The 17,798-nt window shown below is 36.9% G+C and overlaps 1 protein-coding gene across 3 annotated transcripts in view; it reads left to right on the plus strand.

Moving 5' to 3' along the window:
• Window positions 1-917: 917 nt before the first annotated feature.
• HACD4 (3-hydroxyacyl-CoA dehydratase 4) overlaps window positions 918-17,798 on the plus strand; it is a 37,965-nt gene continuing 21,084 nt past the window's right edge. The window contains exons 1-3 of one of the 3 annotated variants that reach the window (XM_072596669.1): window positions 918-1,090; window positions 4,747-4,850; window positions 8,029-8,156. In XM_072596669.1, coding sequence (XP_072452770.1) covers window positions 4,754-4,850; window positions 8,029-8,156 — 225 coding nt within the window. In that variant the 5' untranslated portion in view covers window positions 918-1,090; window positions 4,747-4,753. Of the gene's footprint in view, window positions 1,091-3,478; window positions 3,497-4,746; window positions 4,851-8,028; window positions 8,157-17,798 lie in introns of those variants that run through there. The other 2 variants (XM_072596668.1, XM_072596670.1) reach the window with 2 other exon arrangements.

The following is a 17,798-nucleotide window of genomic DNA, read 5'->3' on the forward strand; positions in this document are numbered from 1 at the left end:
TGCTGTTGTTTTGTCAGGTTTTGTCGGCACTCCACTCTCACCCCATTTAGATAGACCTTTACTGCTGACCCTCCTCTCTTCTGAATTTCCTTTATTATTGTTAGATATAGATAGATAGATAGATAGATAGATAGATAGATAGATAGATAGATAGCTAGACAGACAGATAGATAGATAAACAGACAGATAGATGATAGATAGACAGATAGATGATAGACAGACAGATACAGAGAGACACACAGTGAAAGAAACGAAACGACCCATGTCAGAAAAAGTAAATGGCTATAAAGCCCCTGAATGGGTGTTCTTTGGCCCATACCTGCCTTCCACCCCTAAGCCTTTGTAACTCAGAGCTCTTTCGATTTCCCAGATTTCAAAGAGGAGTTGGGCTCTCTCTCATCTTAAGCAGTTTGAATGGGCTAATTCATCACAAGGAAAATTCTCAGTTCCTGTAAAATGCACTGAGTTTCTCAGAGAAAATAACTACCTAACATCACCATTCCCAGTGCAGTGAATCCCAGAGCAAGGAGGAATTTGGGATTGGGAGCCACTGCACCCCTGATCCAAGGGGGCCTATACACGGGATCACATTTTCAAAGATTGAGTCCTGGAGGGGACTTTGGATATCCCTTTACTGATGGTTTCTCAAAACGCTAGGAAACAGTAAGCAAAGGGTCAACTTGCCTCCTCTGAAGAGCGGGGAGGGAGAGGGAAATGCTGGGCTCCACAAAACCAGGACTGCAAGTGCAGCTGGTGGGGGACGGGGGGGGGGGGGGGCGGGGGGCAGCGGAAAGAAAATGTAAAGGCCTTCCTTAAAGGACGTGGAGGAGGGGCAGGGAGAGAGGCTGAAGGCAGCCACAAGTGGCTAGGGAGTTCCCGTGGGGCTGGAGAGAAAGGAAGTGGGGGAAGGAGAAAAGGCTGGGCGCCCCAGGGCAGGGGCGGGGTCGCGGAGCAGCCCTGGGCGCTCCACCCCTTCCCGTACCCCGGACTCCTGGGTTCCCCAGAGGAAGGCAGAGCAGAGCCAACAGCCCGAGGCAGTGACAGCTAGACCCTGAACTGCCGCGGAGACCCCTGGTGCTGGGCACGACAGGTCTGGCTTTGGGGGCTTGGGAGAGGGTCGGGGAGCAGCCAGGGGCGAAAGGGAGGAGAAAAGAGGATGGACAAAGTTAGCCCAGGCTGGGCAGGGAGGGGTGGGGCGGGGCTGGCCGGGCTGAGCTAGTGGGAGTCAAACAGGGAGTGGAGCCCCCAGAGTATTGGTAGCTATCTCATGAGAAATGCACCTTGGAAAAAGGGGTATGAGGGAAAGGAAGGAAATTTAAGGGTGAGTTGAAGTAGACAGAAACAGCCGTAGAGCACAGAGTTCTAACTGGCATCTTGGATCAGGAAAAGTTGCCAAGATACTTCCCGCCTCTTGACAGTTCCAAAACCTATCATCCATACTCCCCGCCAACTCGCCACCTCTCATTACCCTCCAGGTTGGGCTTTCTCCAGCCTTTCTACTCTTTCTTGCCAAGAAAGTTAGAGGAAGTAGTGGTCCTAGGAATGACAGGATGTGGGGGAGGATGAGGAGGAGTTGAGGCTCCTGACAAAATAGACTTTTGCTGGGGCTAAGCAGACAGTGGGATTTTTTCAGAAAGAATGGTCGTTGTCTCCTGTAGGGGCTCAGGCAAAGGTCTGGCACAAGGAAGCTCCTGGTTATTTAGGTAACCCACTCTGAGGCTAAATTTCTCCTAGATTCCTGGTTGGATTGTCCTGGATAACAACTCCCAGTTTGCACTGTCACCCTTCCACACAATTTAACTTTGTACTCTTATAAGAACTATCTTCATTATTTCTATCCTATAGCCTATTCTTGATTGCCTATATTTCTCATAGTATCATGAATTTAGAGTTGGAAGGGGCCATGGAGGCCATTTAATCCAACCCTCTCATTTTACACCTGAGGAAACTGAGCCCCAGAGAGGAATAATAGGATGATATGATGTCCAAGGTCATCATACAGGTAGGAATCACAGAGCTGCGATTCAAACCTAGGTCATTTGAATCCAAATACAGGTAGTTTTCACTCAACCATGCTGTCTCTATGGTACACCTTGAGTTTCACGCTGTGTATTGTATTTTAAAGTTTTAGAGGAAAGGAGGCAGAGATTTCTGGGCTCTCTACTTTTCTCAGTTTACATATGGCTAATAAATGAAAATTTTTATCAAAACTCTTTCCACTGATGCTGGAGAGTAAATACACTAAAAATAAAAATTAAATAAATAAACAAAAAGTAGTACATTCTAAAGTCATGTGTGTGTTTGTGTGTACGTGTGTAGTTTTTTATGTTCATATGATTATTGTCTTTCCACTGTTTAAAGATGTGCTTAATCACAATTTTTTACTTCTATGTGTAATCAATAGTCCATAGGATCATAGATTCATAACTGAAAGGGACCTTTGAAGCCTTCAAAGCTCACCTTCTCATTACATAGATAAGAAAAGATTCAATGACTTACCTAAGGTCACACCAGTAGCAAAGAGCAGATATGGGGACTTCATTCAATTTATCTTTTTTTTATTAATGCCCTTTGTTTTTTCCCTACATCTGTTTCTGAGTATATCCCTTTACCCTACAATTCATTGTAAAAGAAAAAAAGTAATTCAGCAAATCTAACAACAGTCAACTGTGTCTGAGAGTATATGTATGCATTTTCTTTCATGTCCTCATATCACAGCTATAAACTGGTCAGTTATTTATGTAACTCAAAACTTACCACTCTAGGAATGATTCCAACAGGTATTTTGTGCCAAATCTTCATAGCATGAGTCTTAATGTCTCTGCTTACTTGTAATAACTTCAGAAATGTTTTTGTTTTGTTAAATTCTCAGTGAACTGCAAGAGTAGACATTCATCAAGGATTATGAAATAATGTTGCAATATTCATAGAATATTTGTGTTTAAACAAACCCAAGCTATTAACAGGTAGTTAAGAAATATCATTACTTCTGCTACTACTGCTGTTAACCACAACAACAAAAACTCATAGAATTAGAACAAAGTCATCTAGTTCAACCCCCTCATTCTACAGATAAAAACTGAGACCAAGAGAGAGTAAGTGACTTATTCAAAATAATACAAGCAGTATCCAACAAAGCCAGGAATCATACCCAGGTCATCTGATTCCAAATCCACTGCTCTTTTCATTGTCCCATACTACAGCTTTCTTCGGGAGATCTATGGTAGCTCAAAAGAGACTAATCTCATAATTCCTTTAGAAAAAAGAAAATGAATGAAGAATGCATATCGCCAACCACCACAATCATAATAGAGCAATAATATCAACAACATACAGTATTACCTGTTAGGAATCCCTTCAAAGAGTGGTGTCATATTTGGAGTAACAAAGTAAAAGATGGATTTGGGATTATTTTTCAAATGAATGGTCTTCTTTTGAACAGCAAAACCAAATATGATCTTCCAGGACAATTATTTTGTAATATTTATGGAACAGGGTGAGTACGGTTTTTTCAGCCACTCCTATTTACCCTTTCTTCACTTTACTACTGACTGCTACAATAGGATAAATACCTACATTTTCATCTATTACATAAGCTAGTTCTATCAATACTCATGGATTTTTTAGAATTTGGTAAGATTCTCATATAATTTTAAAAAATATTATCTTTTTATCATATAGCATTCCTGATAAAAATGGAAGTTATATCAAAAGACCTTTAATTTTCTCTTCTTTTCTTTCTTTCTTTCTTTCTTTCTTTCTTTCTTTCTTTCTTTCTTTCTTTCTTTCTTTCTTTCTTTCTTTCTTTCTTTCTTTCTTTCTTTCTTTCTTTCTTTTCGCTCTGAGCCCCCAGTCACAATCTTAACTCTAGCAAAACACCTACATGCTAGCTCCCATTTTTCTCTTCCCTGGAAATATTTCCCCCTCATTTACTCTTTTTTCCAGTTAGTACACTTAGACTCATTTAGGCCTGTGGTTAACACTGTTTATAAAGACATAATAAGCATTTAAAACAAATAAAAGTAAACAGACTTTCTGATCCCCATAAGGAAAAGAAAGCATCCTTTCTAGAGCCCTGACTGGTTTTCTATTGCTTCTCATAAGCCTCTTCCTTCTCTGGCCTCAGCTATGGTCCTTGACTGGACTTTGTTCTTTCAGAAAGAACAAGGATAGGTTTCTGCTTCCTTGGTACCTTCATTCTAAAACCTCTCATCTCCCAGGCAAGAAGCTAGAGATCTAAGAAATTCCATTAAGACCACCCTTTAGGCTTAACTTTCATTCAATAATCCTTCAGAGTTCCCTAGTGAATGACCTACTTCTAACTCTTGGAGATTTGATAGTTCATTTCCCAAATCTTTACTGCAGACTAGGCCAAAACCAGGCAATGATGATGCAGCTTCAAAACTAGTCTGGAGTTTATCCAGTTTTTTAACTTTAAGACTCTCTTATTAGTTCAAGTGAATGAGTGAATGGGGAAAAGTTACACAGTCAGTCTACACCCAGGGCTCAAGTTCATTATTTCTACTTGTAGTTCAGCTGCTTTAATGATCTTTTCACATGAAAATGAGCTACTCAAAGTCTTCTATCTTTTGCCCGGTGAAAAAGAACTTACTCAAAAGTTTCAGGTTATTTACAAAGTGCAAATTGATCCACTCAAATCTAAAAGCATCACACTCTTAGGCTTTTCCTCCATCTTTTGGGCATTTTTCCAAAAAAAATTTTAATTAAGCTTCTCTGTGTTTACAGGTATAGGATGAATACTTACCTTTTCATTTATTATTTAATTCAGTTCTGTGGACACTCATGGATATTTACAAATATGACCGTCAGATTTTTTTCATTTGGGAAAGGTAAGATCTCTAGTTTTTTTTTTCTTTTTTTAATGTTTACCCTTTTGATATGTTCATATCACACATTTTTCATTTTGTGTTCCTAACCTTTTATCCTTAAATTGCTTTCGCATATTGTCAGTTACTGCACTTTTTCTTCAAAAGTCAAAACTTTTTTATTTTGCCCTTAAAATGTCCATCAAATTCAATTCCTTTATGAGTCTCCCTTTTGATCATGGAGTCTGCCATCTTACCATCAAGACACCCAAGTGGTGCAGTGGATAGAATGATGGACCTAGAGTCCTAAAGACCTGGCTCAAATCCAGATTCATATATCTACTAAGTTGTGTGACATGTTGCTTAACCTCTGTCTCAACAATAAAATGAGAATAATAATAGCATTTACCTTCCAGGGTTTTTGTGAGATCAAATGAGATAATAATTGTAAAGTGCTTGACACAGTGCCAGACACATAAGAAATTCTATATAAATGATACCTTTTATTATTAAAACCATATTTTGGGCTTTCTGCCCAATAGCCATTTTATTGACAGAATTAGAGGAGACCTTGAAAATTATCTAGTCCCAGTCCATTGGGAGAAGAGGGAAAATCCTCATTGTACAAATGAAGACTCTTAGGCCAAGAGGAGTTATAATTTTATAACCATATCTCACATATTACATTTATAAAATGCTTTTTGTATACTCTCATTTAACAAGAGCGATAATGGTAGTAGGTAGCATTTACATGGCACTGTAAGGGTTACGAGGCACTTTGTATATGGTATCTCAGTTGATCCTCACCTGTAAGTTCAGTGCTATTTTTATCTCCATTTTAAAGATGAGGAATCTGAGCCTAACAGAGGTTAAGTAACTTGTTTAGGGTCATACAATTAGAAAATGAATAAGACAGGATATGAACTCAAATATCACTGATTCCAATCCAGTGCACCATCAAAGGTTCCCAAAGTGGACTATATTTCTCTTTGGGGGTGCTGGAACAATCCGGGGTAGCAGTAGTAGTTTTGGGTGTAATTGAGAGGGCATAGAATAAAAATAAGAGGGCAGAGGAAACATAAGGAAAGGACAAGATAAGAAAATTTTGAAAAACTGCTCATATACTTTTCATCTGTTGTGTAAGGGTTAAATTTATAGTGATTGCGTTATTTTCCTCATGAAAATGCAAAGTACAAATTATAACTGTTCAGTAGTCAAGTCGACTGACAGGTCTGAACAAGCAAGTGTTGGCAGACAATCGTGCCACACATTGTTGGGAAGTCTCCATGCATTGGCAGAAATATGTGCACGTAATGACTTGTTACAATATGACAGTATATGGTTATATGATGCAATATTGTGTCAACAAAATTTCAGTGCAGGAAAAGACCCCACAAATTTAGAATAAATTATTAAATTTAAGATATGTCATTTAAAAATATATATATTTTTTGAAATGATGTAATTTTTTTAAAAAAAAACTGTTAAAGGGTTAAAGAAACTAGATTTCTAGGGGGATGCTGAATAATTTTTTTTAAGGAGGTGGTAGATCAAATAAGTTTGGGAACCTCTGATCTAGCTTTAGATGCCATGCTGTCTCTATTTTACAGATGAAACAACTGATATTCAAAGTGTTTAAATGATTTGTCCACATAGTCCATGACACAGACAGTACTGGAACTCAAGACTCTTCCTTTTAAGTTCTTTCAACTGCATCCAACATCTTACCATTCTTTTTTGGGCTTGAAACTAAATTAAAATAAGAGCTAACAACATACATATATAATTTTGAATTTATGACTGACTTCCTATCTCTTTTTGGAGAATACAGTTCTAATTCAATGTTATTAATTATACATCCTCAGGCACATCATCAATGAACTAGATTTTTTCAACTCTAACTTCTTTCCTAAAATTATGTAAATATGTCACACAACCAGAAGCAGTGCCCTTGATACCCTCTGCTTCTGAAGGACTTGTTACCCACTCTGAAGGTCTTGGTTTGCTCTTTGGTAGCAAATTCTCACTGGAAAAATGATTCATTATTTGTGGATGAAGTATTATGATGATTAACTACATGAGTATACTTCAATCATTAATGCTAACAAATAGCCTTTCCTAAAAACAATTAGACTAATTTTTGGCAGCATTTCAGGTCTTTAAAAATGGATAATTTCTTCAACAATATTAGAAAATTATTAAACAATTATAAATTATTAAGTAATAGTTTGACTTCAGTTTGGTCTCCACATGGTAAATGCTGGCATAGTTCATAGCCCCATGATAATCTTGGGGTTGTGTAGTTATCTATAAATAAGCATTTACAATGCACATTTCTTCTAAAACAGCAACAGTAACAGGGAAGAACCTAGTTAGTGATAAAGGGAATCTCCGGTTCTTAGTTTCCTCCTTTTTTAAAATGTGTATAAACATACTTATCTCTCCCCTTCAGAGAGTCGTTAGGGGGGAAATGCTTTCTATACTTAAGAGAAATGGAAATTGTGGTTTACAAAATGTAAAAATGAAGAATAAGAAACATTAAGTGAACAAAGCTCTCTAGTCATTATTTTCTTCAGGGATTCTTAAGTTGTTTCAAAATTTTGAATATGAAGAGCATTGAATATGAAGAGTTTTAATTCTCAAATATTTTCTATCCCCATAAAATGTTGATAATAATAGTCTAAAATTATAATAACGATGAAGATGCCTAACATTTATAATAATCCGATAGCTGACGTTTATGTGGCACTTTAAGATTTGCAAAACTCTTCACAAATATTATTTCATTTTATCCTTGTAACAGTCCTAGGAGGTAGGTGCTAGTATTATCCCCCCTGTATTGAGGAGGAAACTGAGGCACACAGGGGTTAAGTGATTTGCCCAGGTCATATAACTAATAAGTGCCTAAGACAGGATTTGAACTCAGGCCTTATTGATTAGAGGCCCAGTGCTCTATCTACTGTCCCACCTAGCTATCTACTGTCATGCCTTGTAAAAAATATCTGCCAGAGGGTCTGTTGGAACTTGCAATTCAAGAGCTCCAGAATATCTCTCTTAAACAATGAGACCTCATGAAGTCAGTCTTGACTGACAAATAGCCAGTGAAAATTCTTTACTAAAAGTTTCATAGACTTGTATTTTAGTATCATGTTTTATGTTTTTCTGTAATGTGTAGCAACTATATTTTTCATTCTGGGGACAGATTCTATGGTAGACACTTTTTATGCTATCGGACTTGTGATGCGCCTTTGCCAGTCCCTTTCCCTTTTGGAGCTGCTGCACATATATGTGGGGATTGAATCAGACCACTTTTTGCCCAGGTTTCTTCAGGTATGTTTTAATTCAATCTTTAGAGAATTTAGAGATAATCTTTTTCAGATTGTGAACTTCTGCTATTATAATTGTTGGAAAATCAATCATTACCTCAAGTCACTGCTAACTGGAATGAATTCCATATTAAGTCAAGTCAACAAACACTTATTAACAGCCTACTATATACCCGACACTGTGCTAAGTCCAGAGGAGGCAAAGAAAGGCAGAGACTATCTTCTGACCTCAAGGAACTCACAATCTTATGGAGGAAAACAATATGCGAATGATAATTTACAAACAAAATATGTAGAAGATAAATTGGAGATAATATTGGAGGGAAGGTGCCAGTATTAAGGAGGATTTTATAAGGTAGGGTTATATCTGGAACCTGAAAGAAGCCAAAAGTGAAGAGGAAGATAATTCAAGACATGATAGATAGCCAGTGGAAACACTCAGATAAAATATCCTGATCAAGAAATATCAAGTAGGCCAATGTTACTAGATTGCAGAATACCTGGAGGGTAGTAAGGTGTGAGGAAAGGTTCCTACCAGATTATGAACCAGGTTATTGTTAAGGGCCAGGTTATGAAAGGGTCTTAAAAGACAAACAAAGGGTTTTATAATTGGTCTTGGGGGATAATAGAGAGCCAGTGGAGTTAATCAAATGAGGAGAGGGATGGAGAATGATCAAATGCACCCTTCAGAAAGATTCATTTGTTAGCTGAAATGCTAGTAGGAAGAGACTTGAGGCAGGAAGACCAAAATTGGAAGGTGTGAGGTGATGGGGACCTATGCCAAGGTCATGACAGTATCAGAGGAGATATGTCTTCAACCTAAAGTAATGACTTTTGGCTGGAGTAGCCATTGGGACTCTAGTAGAAATCTTAGCCTATGAGACAGTGACAGATGTATTGATGTGCTGAGCTGGAAGAAAATGTTAACAGTCATTTCCATTCCCTCTTCTCTATCCCTACCTACTACATATTCTGAGAATAGAGTACCTTTCTGTTTTTTGTTGCCATGTCACTTCTTCCTCAATGAAGTAATGAGCTTTCAGGGTAGAATGGAGATATCATAGAGAAATGTTAACTTTGAGTAATGGAAACGCAGCTGAAACCAGAGAGGTCATATACACATACCCCTTTCACATTGCAATTTTCTCCATTGCTGTTTCAATGTCTCATGAATTGGCATAAGAAATAGCTATAAATGGGAATTTTGAGGAAGTTGCAAAAGCCGTAGTATTTTTTACTTAACAGTGACCTGCACATAGCCTATGGCCAAATTTTACAATATGGTACTGTAAACACTCCATAAAAGAAAAAGAACAAATTCAGACTTCTCTGGTATGAAAGAAGGGCCAAAAAATTTCATATTGATTTTCTAAATTGTGGGAGTGCATGCCCCTAACCCCTGTGATGTAGAATGGATAACTGTAGCCCAAATTCCTCTTTTCACAGAGAAGCCCAGCAAGGTGAACTGAATTTCAGTAATGTCACTGAGAGAGACCAAGTATCACAAACGCAATTATTGCCCCATTTTGGCATGGACAGGAGGGTGAACAATTGAATGGTAATGTTTTCACAGAGAAAGGAGACTGGAAGGAAATGAAAAATGTATGCACATAAATATGATTAAAATTAATAGAGATTTCCCTGGGAGAGGAATGAAGGGTAGAAGTAACAGATAAGAAGAGGGACTGGATCTATTATTTCATTAATATAGAGAACTAGTAGCTAAAGAAATCTCCTCTGCCAGTGTAGATCTACATCACTGATCGCTGATACAACTGATCTACATTGCTGCAGTCTTAGAGATTGCAGTCTTAGAGAGTCACCTAGAGCAGTGAGAGACCTTGCCCAGGGTCACACAGTTAGCATGTGTCTGTAATAATGATGTTTTTTAAAAAGAAGAGGAATAAGAAGAGGAGGAAGAAGAGGAAAAGGAGAAGAAGAAAGAAAGAAAGAAGAAAAGAAAGAAAAAAGAAGGAAAGAAAGAGAAAGAAAGAAGGAAGGAATGAAGGAGAGAAAGAAATAAGGAAGGAAGACAGAAAGAAAGAAAAACAGAAAGAAAGAGAAAGAAAGAATGCCAGTGAAAGATTTCTAAAAATACACAAAAAGAAGGAAACATAGAAGGTAAGTCAGACAAGAATGGCAGTGTGGGTACTACAAAGTTAAATTAAAAAAACAAACTATGTGATAGAAATTCATACTTTCATATGAAATCATCATTTCTTAGTATATAGAAATTTTAGTATTTGATATCTATCAAGTTCTTTACAAATTTTAAACTGACCAAAAAAAATGATTCTGAGAGTGTATTAGGTTGGGGAAAGGAGGAATCAAAGCATATCAGAATTCAGCTCGGCCATATATCATTGTAGAATAGGTATAGGGTTTTTGCATATGAGCATCACTTGAGATATTTAAATATTCCTGACAAATATCAAAGGATTAGAAGTTATAAAAAAGTAATAAAATCCTAGAGAGATTGACACTGTCATTTTTAATCTGTGAAAATTTAATTTTAGAGATCTGAAGAAATGTTTTCTATGACATGCATTTCAACTGTTGACATCTAGGAGTAAAAGTACAAAACAAATATTACTTTAGTGTTGAGTATGACTATCACAGAAGCTAATTCCTATTAAGAAATATTCTTTAGCTAAGTTGAATTCAAATGAGATTCTCTTGAATCTATTTCCTTAAAAAATTATAATTGATATAGATCTGACACAAGAGAATGATGTTTGTTTCATTTTACTAGGGCTGTGACTATCAGTTCTCTTTTGTTTTGAAAAGAGACAAAGTAGAAGTCCTCCCTTCCTACTGATGGTGACCATGGTTAGCTACCCATGTTACCCATGACTCATTTGGTGGTAAGGAAAAGGAAGAAATATTATTTTATTTCCACATGTGCCATATTTTAACTGTTTTCTATGGCTTAGTTTTTTGGCAGTGTAGTAGAATAATTATGTTATATTGGTTTCGGAGTAAAATAGCATTTTAAAAATTCAATAGATGCCTATATTATGGGTCATATATATGTTAAGAATATACCTTATACCCTTAAATTGCTAAGTTTTCATTATATTCTCCTAAACTCTGTTTTTCCTTAGGCCCTTTGGTTGTTGTTTTTCATTTGTTTTGCTTTTTCAAGAGATCAAACTTTCCATGACGACCTAGACAAGTGTTGAGGATAATATGGTTATTGTAGCTATACTGTGCGCCAAACACTTTTTAAATCTTCAACTTCCTCTTAACAGCATTTGGGGAGGGAGGTGCTGGTCAGACAGTTAATAAGCATTTATTTATCACCTACTGTGTGCCAGGCAGGGGTGGGGAGCCTCAGGTCTGGTGGCTACATGTGGCTTTTTAGATCCTTGGGTGCAGCCTTTTGACTGAGTCCAAGTTTTATAGAACAAATCCTTTTATTAAGATGATTTGTTCGGTGAAATTTGGATTCAGTCGAAGGGCAGCCCTTGAGGACCTGGAGGGCCCTATGTGACCTCAAGGCTGCAACTTCCCCTCTCTTGGAGGGGATACAAAGAAAGGCAAAAGCCCGTACTTTCCCTTAAGTAATTCACAAACTAATGAGTTAAAAATGGGTGAAGTAATAGAGTAGAAGAGGTAAAGGAGAAATAAGGTGTTGCCTTTGGGTAGGAGGGGAAAGAACATTTTTGTTACTATTATTTGTGATAATGATAGATTTTACAGTGTTTGTGAGTTTGTAAAGTGCTTCTTCATTTCATTTCCTATATGATTTCGTTTGCCCCTCAAAACCACTCTGTGAGGGAGTGGCTATTACTGTTCCCATTTTACAAACAGAGAAAATGAAGTCAGCAGAGATTTAATGACGTGAACAAGGTCACGAAGCTACTAAGAGTCTGAAAAGAGTTTTGAATTCAGGTCTTCCTGACTCCAAATCCAATGCCTGCGCCATCTACTTTCCAGAGCAGAATATTAATTTTTTCATCTTTTGAAGTTTTAAAGTTGACATGAGGCATGATTAAGATTTTGCCTTTTCTTGCCTCTTTATTCACATACTTCTCTCCGTGTTTTTTTAGCAGAATGAATTAGGATCTGGAAAAAATTCAAAAATTATGATTTCCCATCCAAAGTCTCCTTCTCTTCTATTATTCAAGAGCTATAGTTGAACAGAAGATTGCTCTATTGCCTGCTCCTATAAAGTATGTTGAGAATTAAGGTTATGCTAGGGCCCCCTCCTTCTTTTAGACAACAAAATTGTGTAATGGTTCTTACCCTTACTTCCTATTTCTTTTAAAAGAAAAAATACTCAGAGCAAATATTGGTTAAGTTACTTGTATAAGAGTTAATCACACTTGATCAGAAAATTACATGGGGCTGGTTAATTTCAAGTAGCAAGCAAAATAAGTCACTATAATTTATTCTAGTAGTTGGCGTTAATTTTTAAATATAAAATAAACCTTTGCTGTCTAGCCTTTGTGAAAACCTGCAAAAATCCCAAGGTGAGGCACTCTATCTGCAATGTTTGTTATTGTATTTTCTAAGAAGCCACAACTGACCCTAGAAATGAAAGCTCCTTTATCATCTGGTTGAGCTGCCAGATGTGGGTTTTCTTTCCTTTTCAAAGGCCTTACTTTATCTGACAGCTGGGGAAAGCCATTATGACTTTCTAAAATTATACTCAATTTAAATAAGTGTTCTACAGCTTGGTAGAGAAAAAGAGAAACAAAGAGCCTAAACTTAGCAGAATAGTCATTGATATATATATATATTTCATGAGTTTTTTACATGTAGGGATAAAAGAGATTTCAATTTTGCGTCTTTTCATGGCTTGAAAATAATTTAGAGATGTAGCATAACATAGTAAGTATTGCACTGGCCTAGGAGTCAGGAAAACCCAGGTCTAAATCCTTTCTACAATGTTTTCTTTCTGACCGTACACAAGTCATTTCATATCTCCTGAGAGTTGCTTTCTTCATCTTTAAAACTGAGACAAAAGCAATCATGACAGTAGTATTTATATAGTACATACTATGTGCCAGGTACTGTGTACAAATATTGCCTCACAATGACAGTGAGAGGTAGGTGCTAACATTTTTCTCCATTTGAGAACATTTAGATAATTAGAGATCAAATGGCTTGCCCAGAGTCGCATAGCTAGCAAGTCTGGATCCTTCTGACTTGATGCTGAGTGCTCTACCCACTGTGCCACCCAGCTGTACTACCTAGTCTTGTGCTTGGTATGAGGCTCAGGTGAGATAATATATGGGAAATGTTTGACAAACAGAAAAGAACTTTGTAATTGTCAGTTGATTCATTTAAACGTGTGATTTAAATGTATCAATGTAGCATGTCATTTAAATATCATTAATATGTTGAGATACAATTATAAATACCCAAATTAACTACAAAGGACACATGAATGAAGCCCCTGTATGCATCCAGAGGAAGAACTGATAAATAGAAGTATGTATAGGATGACTTTATACACATGCACACATGTATATATGCTTATTTGTGTCTAATGGTAGCCATCTCTAGGGTGGGAGGGGCAGAGGGAAGAAAAAAAGGAAAGCTGTATGATAATTTTATTATATATTTAAAAGGAATAGTAAGTTGTACAGAAGAGATTTGCACTTTCATGTGCAATCATCTTTTTAAAAAATTATGCTGTTATAGAAATTATTGCTTTATTCCATAAATTAAAAATAAAATAAAATTTTTAAAAAAGAAAAAAATTGATATATCCTCATTTTACATATTAGTGACATCACTGAAATGTGCAAATATCTCACTACTTCAAATATTTGTGATTTAGCTTCACTGGTCTTCCTCTACTTTAGCTCTTAAAACTACCACAACTTAGTAGAGCAAAGGTTCTTTACCCAGGACCCACGAACTTTTACAAAAGTATATTGTGATAACTGAATTTCAATATAATTGCTTTCTTTTATATTCCTTTTTTTAATTTTATGTTTCTAAATTAATATTCTCAGAAGAGATTCATAGGCCTCACCAGGATGCCAAAGGGTATGCTGGTAAATGTTTAACAAATGACTCTTCGAAAAAAACAAAGTGTGTTGGACACACTTTTACGTTTAATCTACATGGTTAACATTTTCTCCATCACTTCCTTAAGTCTATATAACCAACAAAACACTAAATCAAGCCCAAATTTGTAGCTTGACGATTTCCAAGGTGTAAATGCTTCCACTCAAAATTTAACGATCAGCTCTTAAGAGAGAAGATAAATCAGCTCAGCACACCTCTGGGTCCATGACACACAAAAAAAGATTAAGAACCATTAGAGTAGAGGGTGAGTAGTTGTTGAGTAGTGAGTAGTTTTACAAGTTATTTGTTGAGATCTTAGTAGAGATCATTGCTCTATCCAAGCAAACTTCATTAGGCCAACCTAGTGATAAGCCTCTCTGAGCTTAGCCAGAGTGATCCTAGAATGAGAGAAATGCAATTCTTTACCAGACCCATGCTTCTGATACCTTTTCAGGTTGTTAGGAATTGCTGAAGCTTGATCTCTGCTGGCATAGGTCTAAAAAACCCAAGGTTGACCTTCTACCTCCAGTGAGACCTCTGAGTAGGATATTAATGCTGAGTAATTTGTAAGAAAATTTCACATAACCTTGGGCATGGAACATGCCTGCTATTCCTACTAACCAGAGAGGCTGAAACTGAGGCTGGTGAATCACTTGAGCTTAGGAGTTCTGAATAGTAGTAGGGCTAAAACTTATCTGGTGTCTGCTCTAAGTCTGGAACCATTATGGTGACCCTTTGGGGTCATGGTGCTATTAGAATGCCTAAGGAGGAAACAGAGCTGAAAGGGTCTGTGCTGATCAGTAGAGGATTTGAGATGTGAGTGGCCACTGGGCTGCTCTTTCAGACTGGGTAAGATAAGGAAAGCAGAAAGGAAGGAAGAAAAGAAGAAAGAAAAGAACACACATTAGATACTTCATTTATTTAATTGTTAAAAAAGAAAGCAAAAAAGAAAAGATTCAAGAGCAGCTAGTAACCATTAGGAGAAATGTTAAGAAGTAAAAATGCAAATGGGATTTTTTAATATCAATTAGGAAAATATATTTTTTCCCTTTCCCTTCTTTGAAAAGGTATAGAACCATAAGTGTAGAGAATTGTACCATGTTGTCAGACTCAATTGATGTATTGATATTTTTCCTAAACTTTTTTTTTCTTTTCTACGTTCTTTGTTATGTCATGGCTCTCTCAGTGGGAGAGGGACCTATTTAGAAATGAAGGTGATATTCTGAAGAGTGATTTGGAACTGTGCCCAAAGGAGTATAAAACTGTGCATACCCTTTGATGCAGTAATACTACTAGATCTGTAACCCAAAGAGATCAAAAAAATTAAAAGGACCTATGTGTACAAAAATATTTATAGCAGCTCTTTTTGTGGTGGCAAAGAATTGGAAATTGAGGGGATGCTCATCAGTTGAGGAATGACTGAGCAAGTGGTAGTATGTGATTGTGATGGAATACTATTGTGTTGTAAGAAATGACAAGCAAGATGCTTTCAGAAAAACATGGGAAGATTTACATGAACTGATGCAAAGTGAAGTGAGCAGAACCAGGAGAACACAGTACTGTATGATGATCAGCTGTGAATGACTTAGTTATTCTCAGCAATACGGTGATCTATGACAGTGAAAAATGGCTTATGAAGAAAAATGTCATCCACTTCCAGAGAAAGAACTCATGGACTCTGAATGTAGATTGAAGCAAACTTTTTTTATTTGCTTTATTTTTCTTGGGGTTTTTATGTCTTCTTTCAGAAGATGACTAATATGGATATATGCTTTGCATAACTGCACATGTATATCAATAATGTTTTTAAAAGACATGATCTACCGTGAAAATGTGTCTAAGAACATGAAGACTGCACTTTTCCCGTATTTTCATCAAGGATAGCTTTGATGAAGGTACAGATAATTTTTTAGGAGATTAAGTTTCAGTTGCCTCCTTTCAATTCTTTTGAGAACTCCTTTTGGATAAACCTTGAAAACTGACTCTTGAATATTCTCAAATTTGTTTTCTCCATTCACCTATCAAGTTAATCTTCCTAAAGTGCAAGTCTGATCATATTATCCCCTATTCAATAAACTCCAATGATTCCCAATTGAATCCAGGATCAAATATTTGGCTTTGAAAGCCCTTCATCATCTATCCCCTTCCTACCTTTCTGGTCTTTTTATATCTTGCTCCCCTCCAAGTATTCTACATTCCAGTGGCATTCACATCTGGCAACATGCCCAACATTTTCACTGGCTGTTCCCCATGCCTGGAATTCTCTCTTTCCTCATCTTAGCCTCCTAGCTTTCTTGGCTTCTTTCAAGTCTCAAAGATATATAGTTGCACATTCTCTGCAAGAAGCCTTTCCCAATCTTAGTACCTTCCCTTTGGGAGTATTATTTTGTTCAGTTGCTTTATCTTCCATTGAATCCTGGGTCATCTCCAGTCATCCTGATGAATATCTGGTCACAGGATCCAGATGGCTCAGGAGGAGAAGAGAGGCTGATGACCTTGCACAGCCCTCCCTCACTCAAAACAAAGTCAAGTGCAAGTCATGTCATCATTTCTCTGACAGCATGGTCTTCTTCGGTAATGAAGGACAAACGCAATATGTCCAACTCCATTTAAGATTTTCTTAGCAGAAATACTGGAGTGGTTTGCCGTTTCCCTCTCCAGCATATTGTATGGATGAGAAAATGAGACAAACAGGGTTAAATGACTTAACCAGGGTCACACAACTAGTAAGTGATTTGAACTCACAAAGATGAGTCTTTCTGACTCCAAGACCAGTGGTCTATCCACTGCACCACCTATCCACCTCCACCCCCAAATAATCTGGTATATATCTTGCTTGTAAATAGTTGTTTGCATGCTGTCTCTTCCATTAGACTGAGAACTCCTTGAGCAGAGGGACTATTTTAGCTTTTCTTTGTATTCCCAGTGCTTAGTAAGAGCTTGGCACATAGTATGTTCTTAATAATGCTAGATGATTTATTATCTGCAGCAGGGATTCCTTCTGTGTGTACTTGTTTTAGATTAGTCAAACTGATTTATATTCGTGGTTGTAATTGCCATTTCCTCAAATACTACATTTGATAATCAGGTTTTTTAATCCAAATGCAATGGTTTGAACTATCATCCTTCATGAGAAACCCCAGTATGTCTATTTCATTTCATATCTACTTGTGGTCCTTCTGTTTCATCTACAAATTCTCTTAAGATAATCTAGTTTAACTAGGTCTCAGGTCAAGTTCTTTGCAGGCTTGTTTCCTTTTCATCTGCTTTTCATTGTTCTTTGATTTGTGAGGTGGTACTGCACTTAATCTTCCATGTTTTTCATCCACAATGTTTTGAAAATATCTTGCACTCTCAGTAATTGTTGCCTGGGGCTGCCATGTTTCTGTGCTAATTTAATTTAATAAGGAGGTCAAGCATTTACTGGCTGAAACAGGTCCTGGGTCTTTTCTGCTTTCTTTTTGTGACAATTGTTTTGTGTCAGTTAAAATTTGATGAGATTTATATTGTTTTTACTTTTGTTCATTTTTATTTTTATTCAACAGCTTATTTAAATACTTTAGGTTAAACTCTAGTTCCTCTCATCTTTATCTTTTTCCTCTAATTTGTCTTCTGACCAAGC

The sequence above is a fragment of the Notamacropus eugenii genome, chromosome 3 (genome assembly GCF_028372415.1).
Source record: "Notamacropus eugenii isolate mMacEug1 chromosome 3, mMacEug1.pri_v2, whole genome shotgun sequence".
NCBI classification, from domain to species: Eukaryota; Metazoa; Chordata; class Mammalia; order Diprotodontia; family Macropodidae; genus Notamacropus; species Notamacropus eugenii.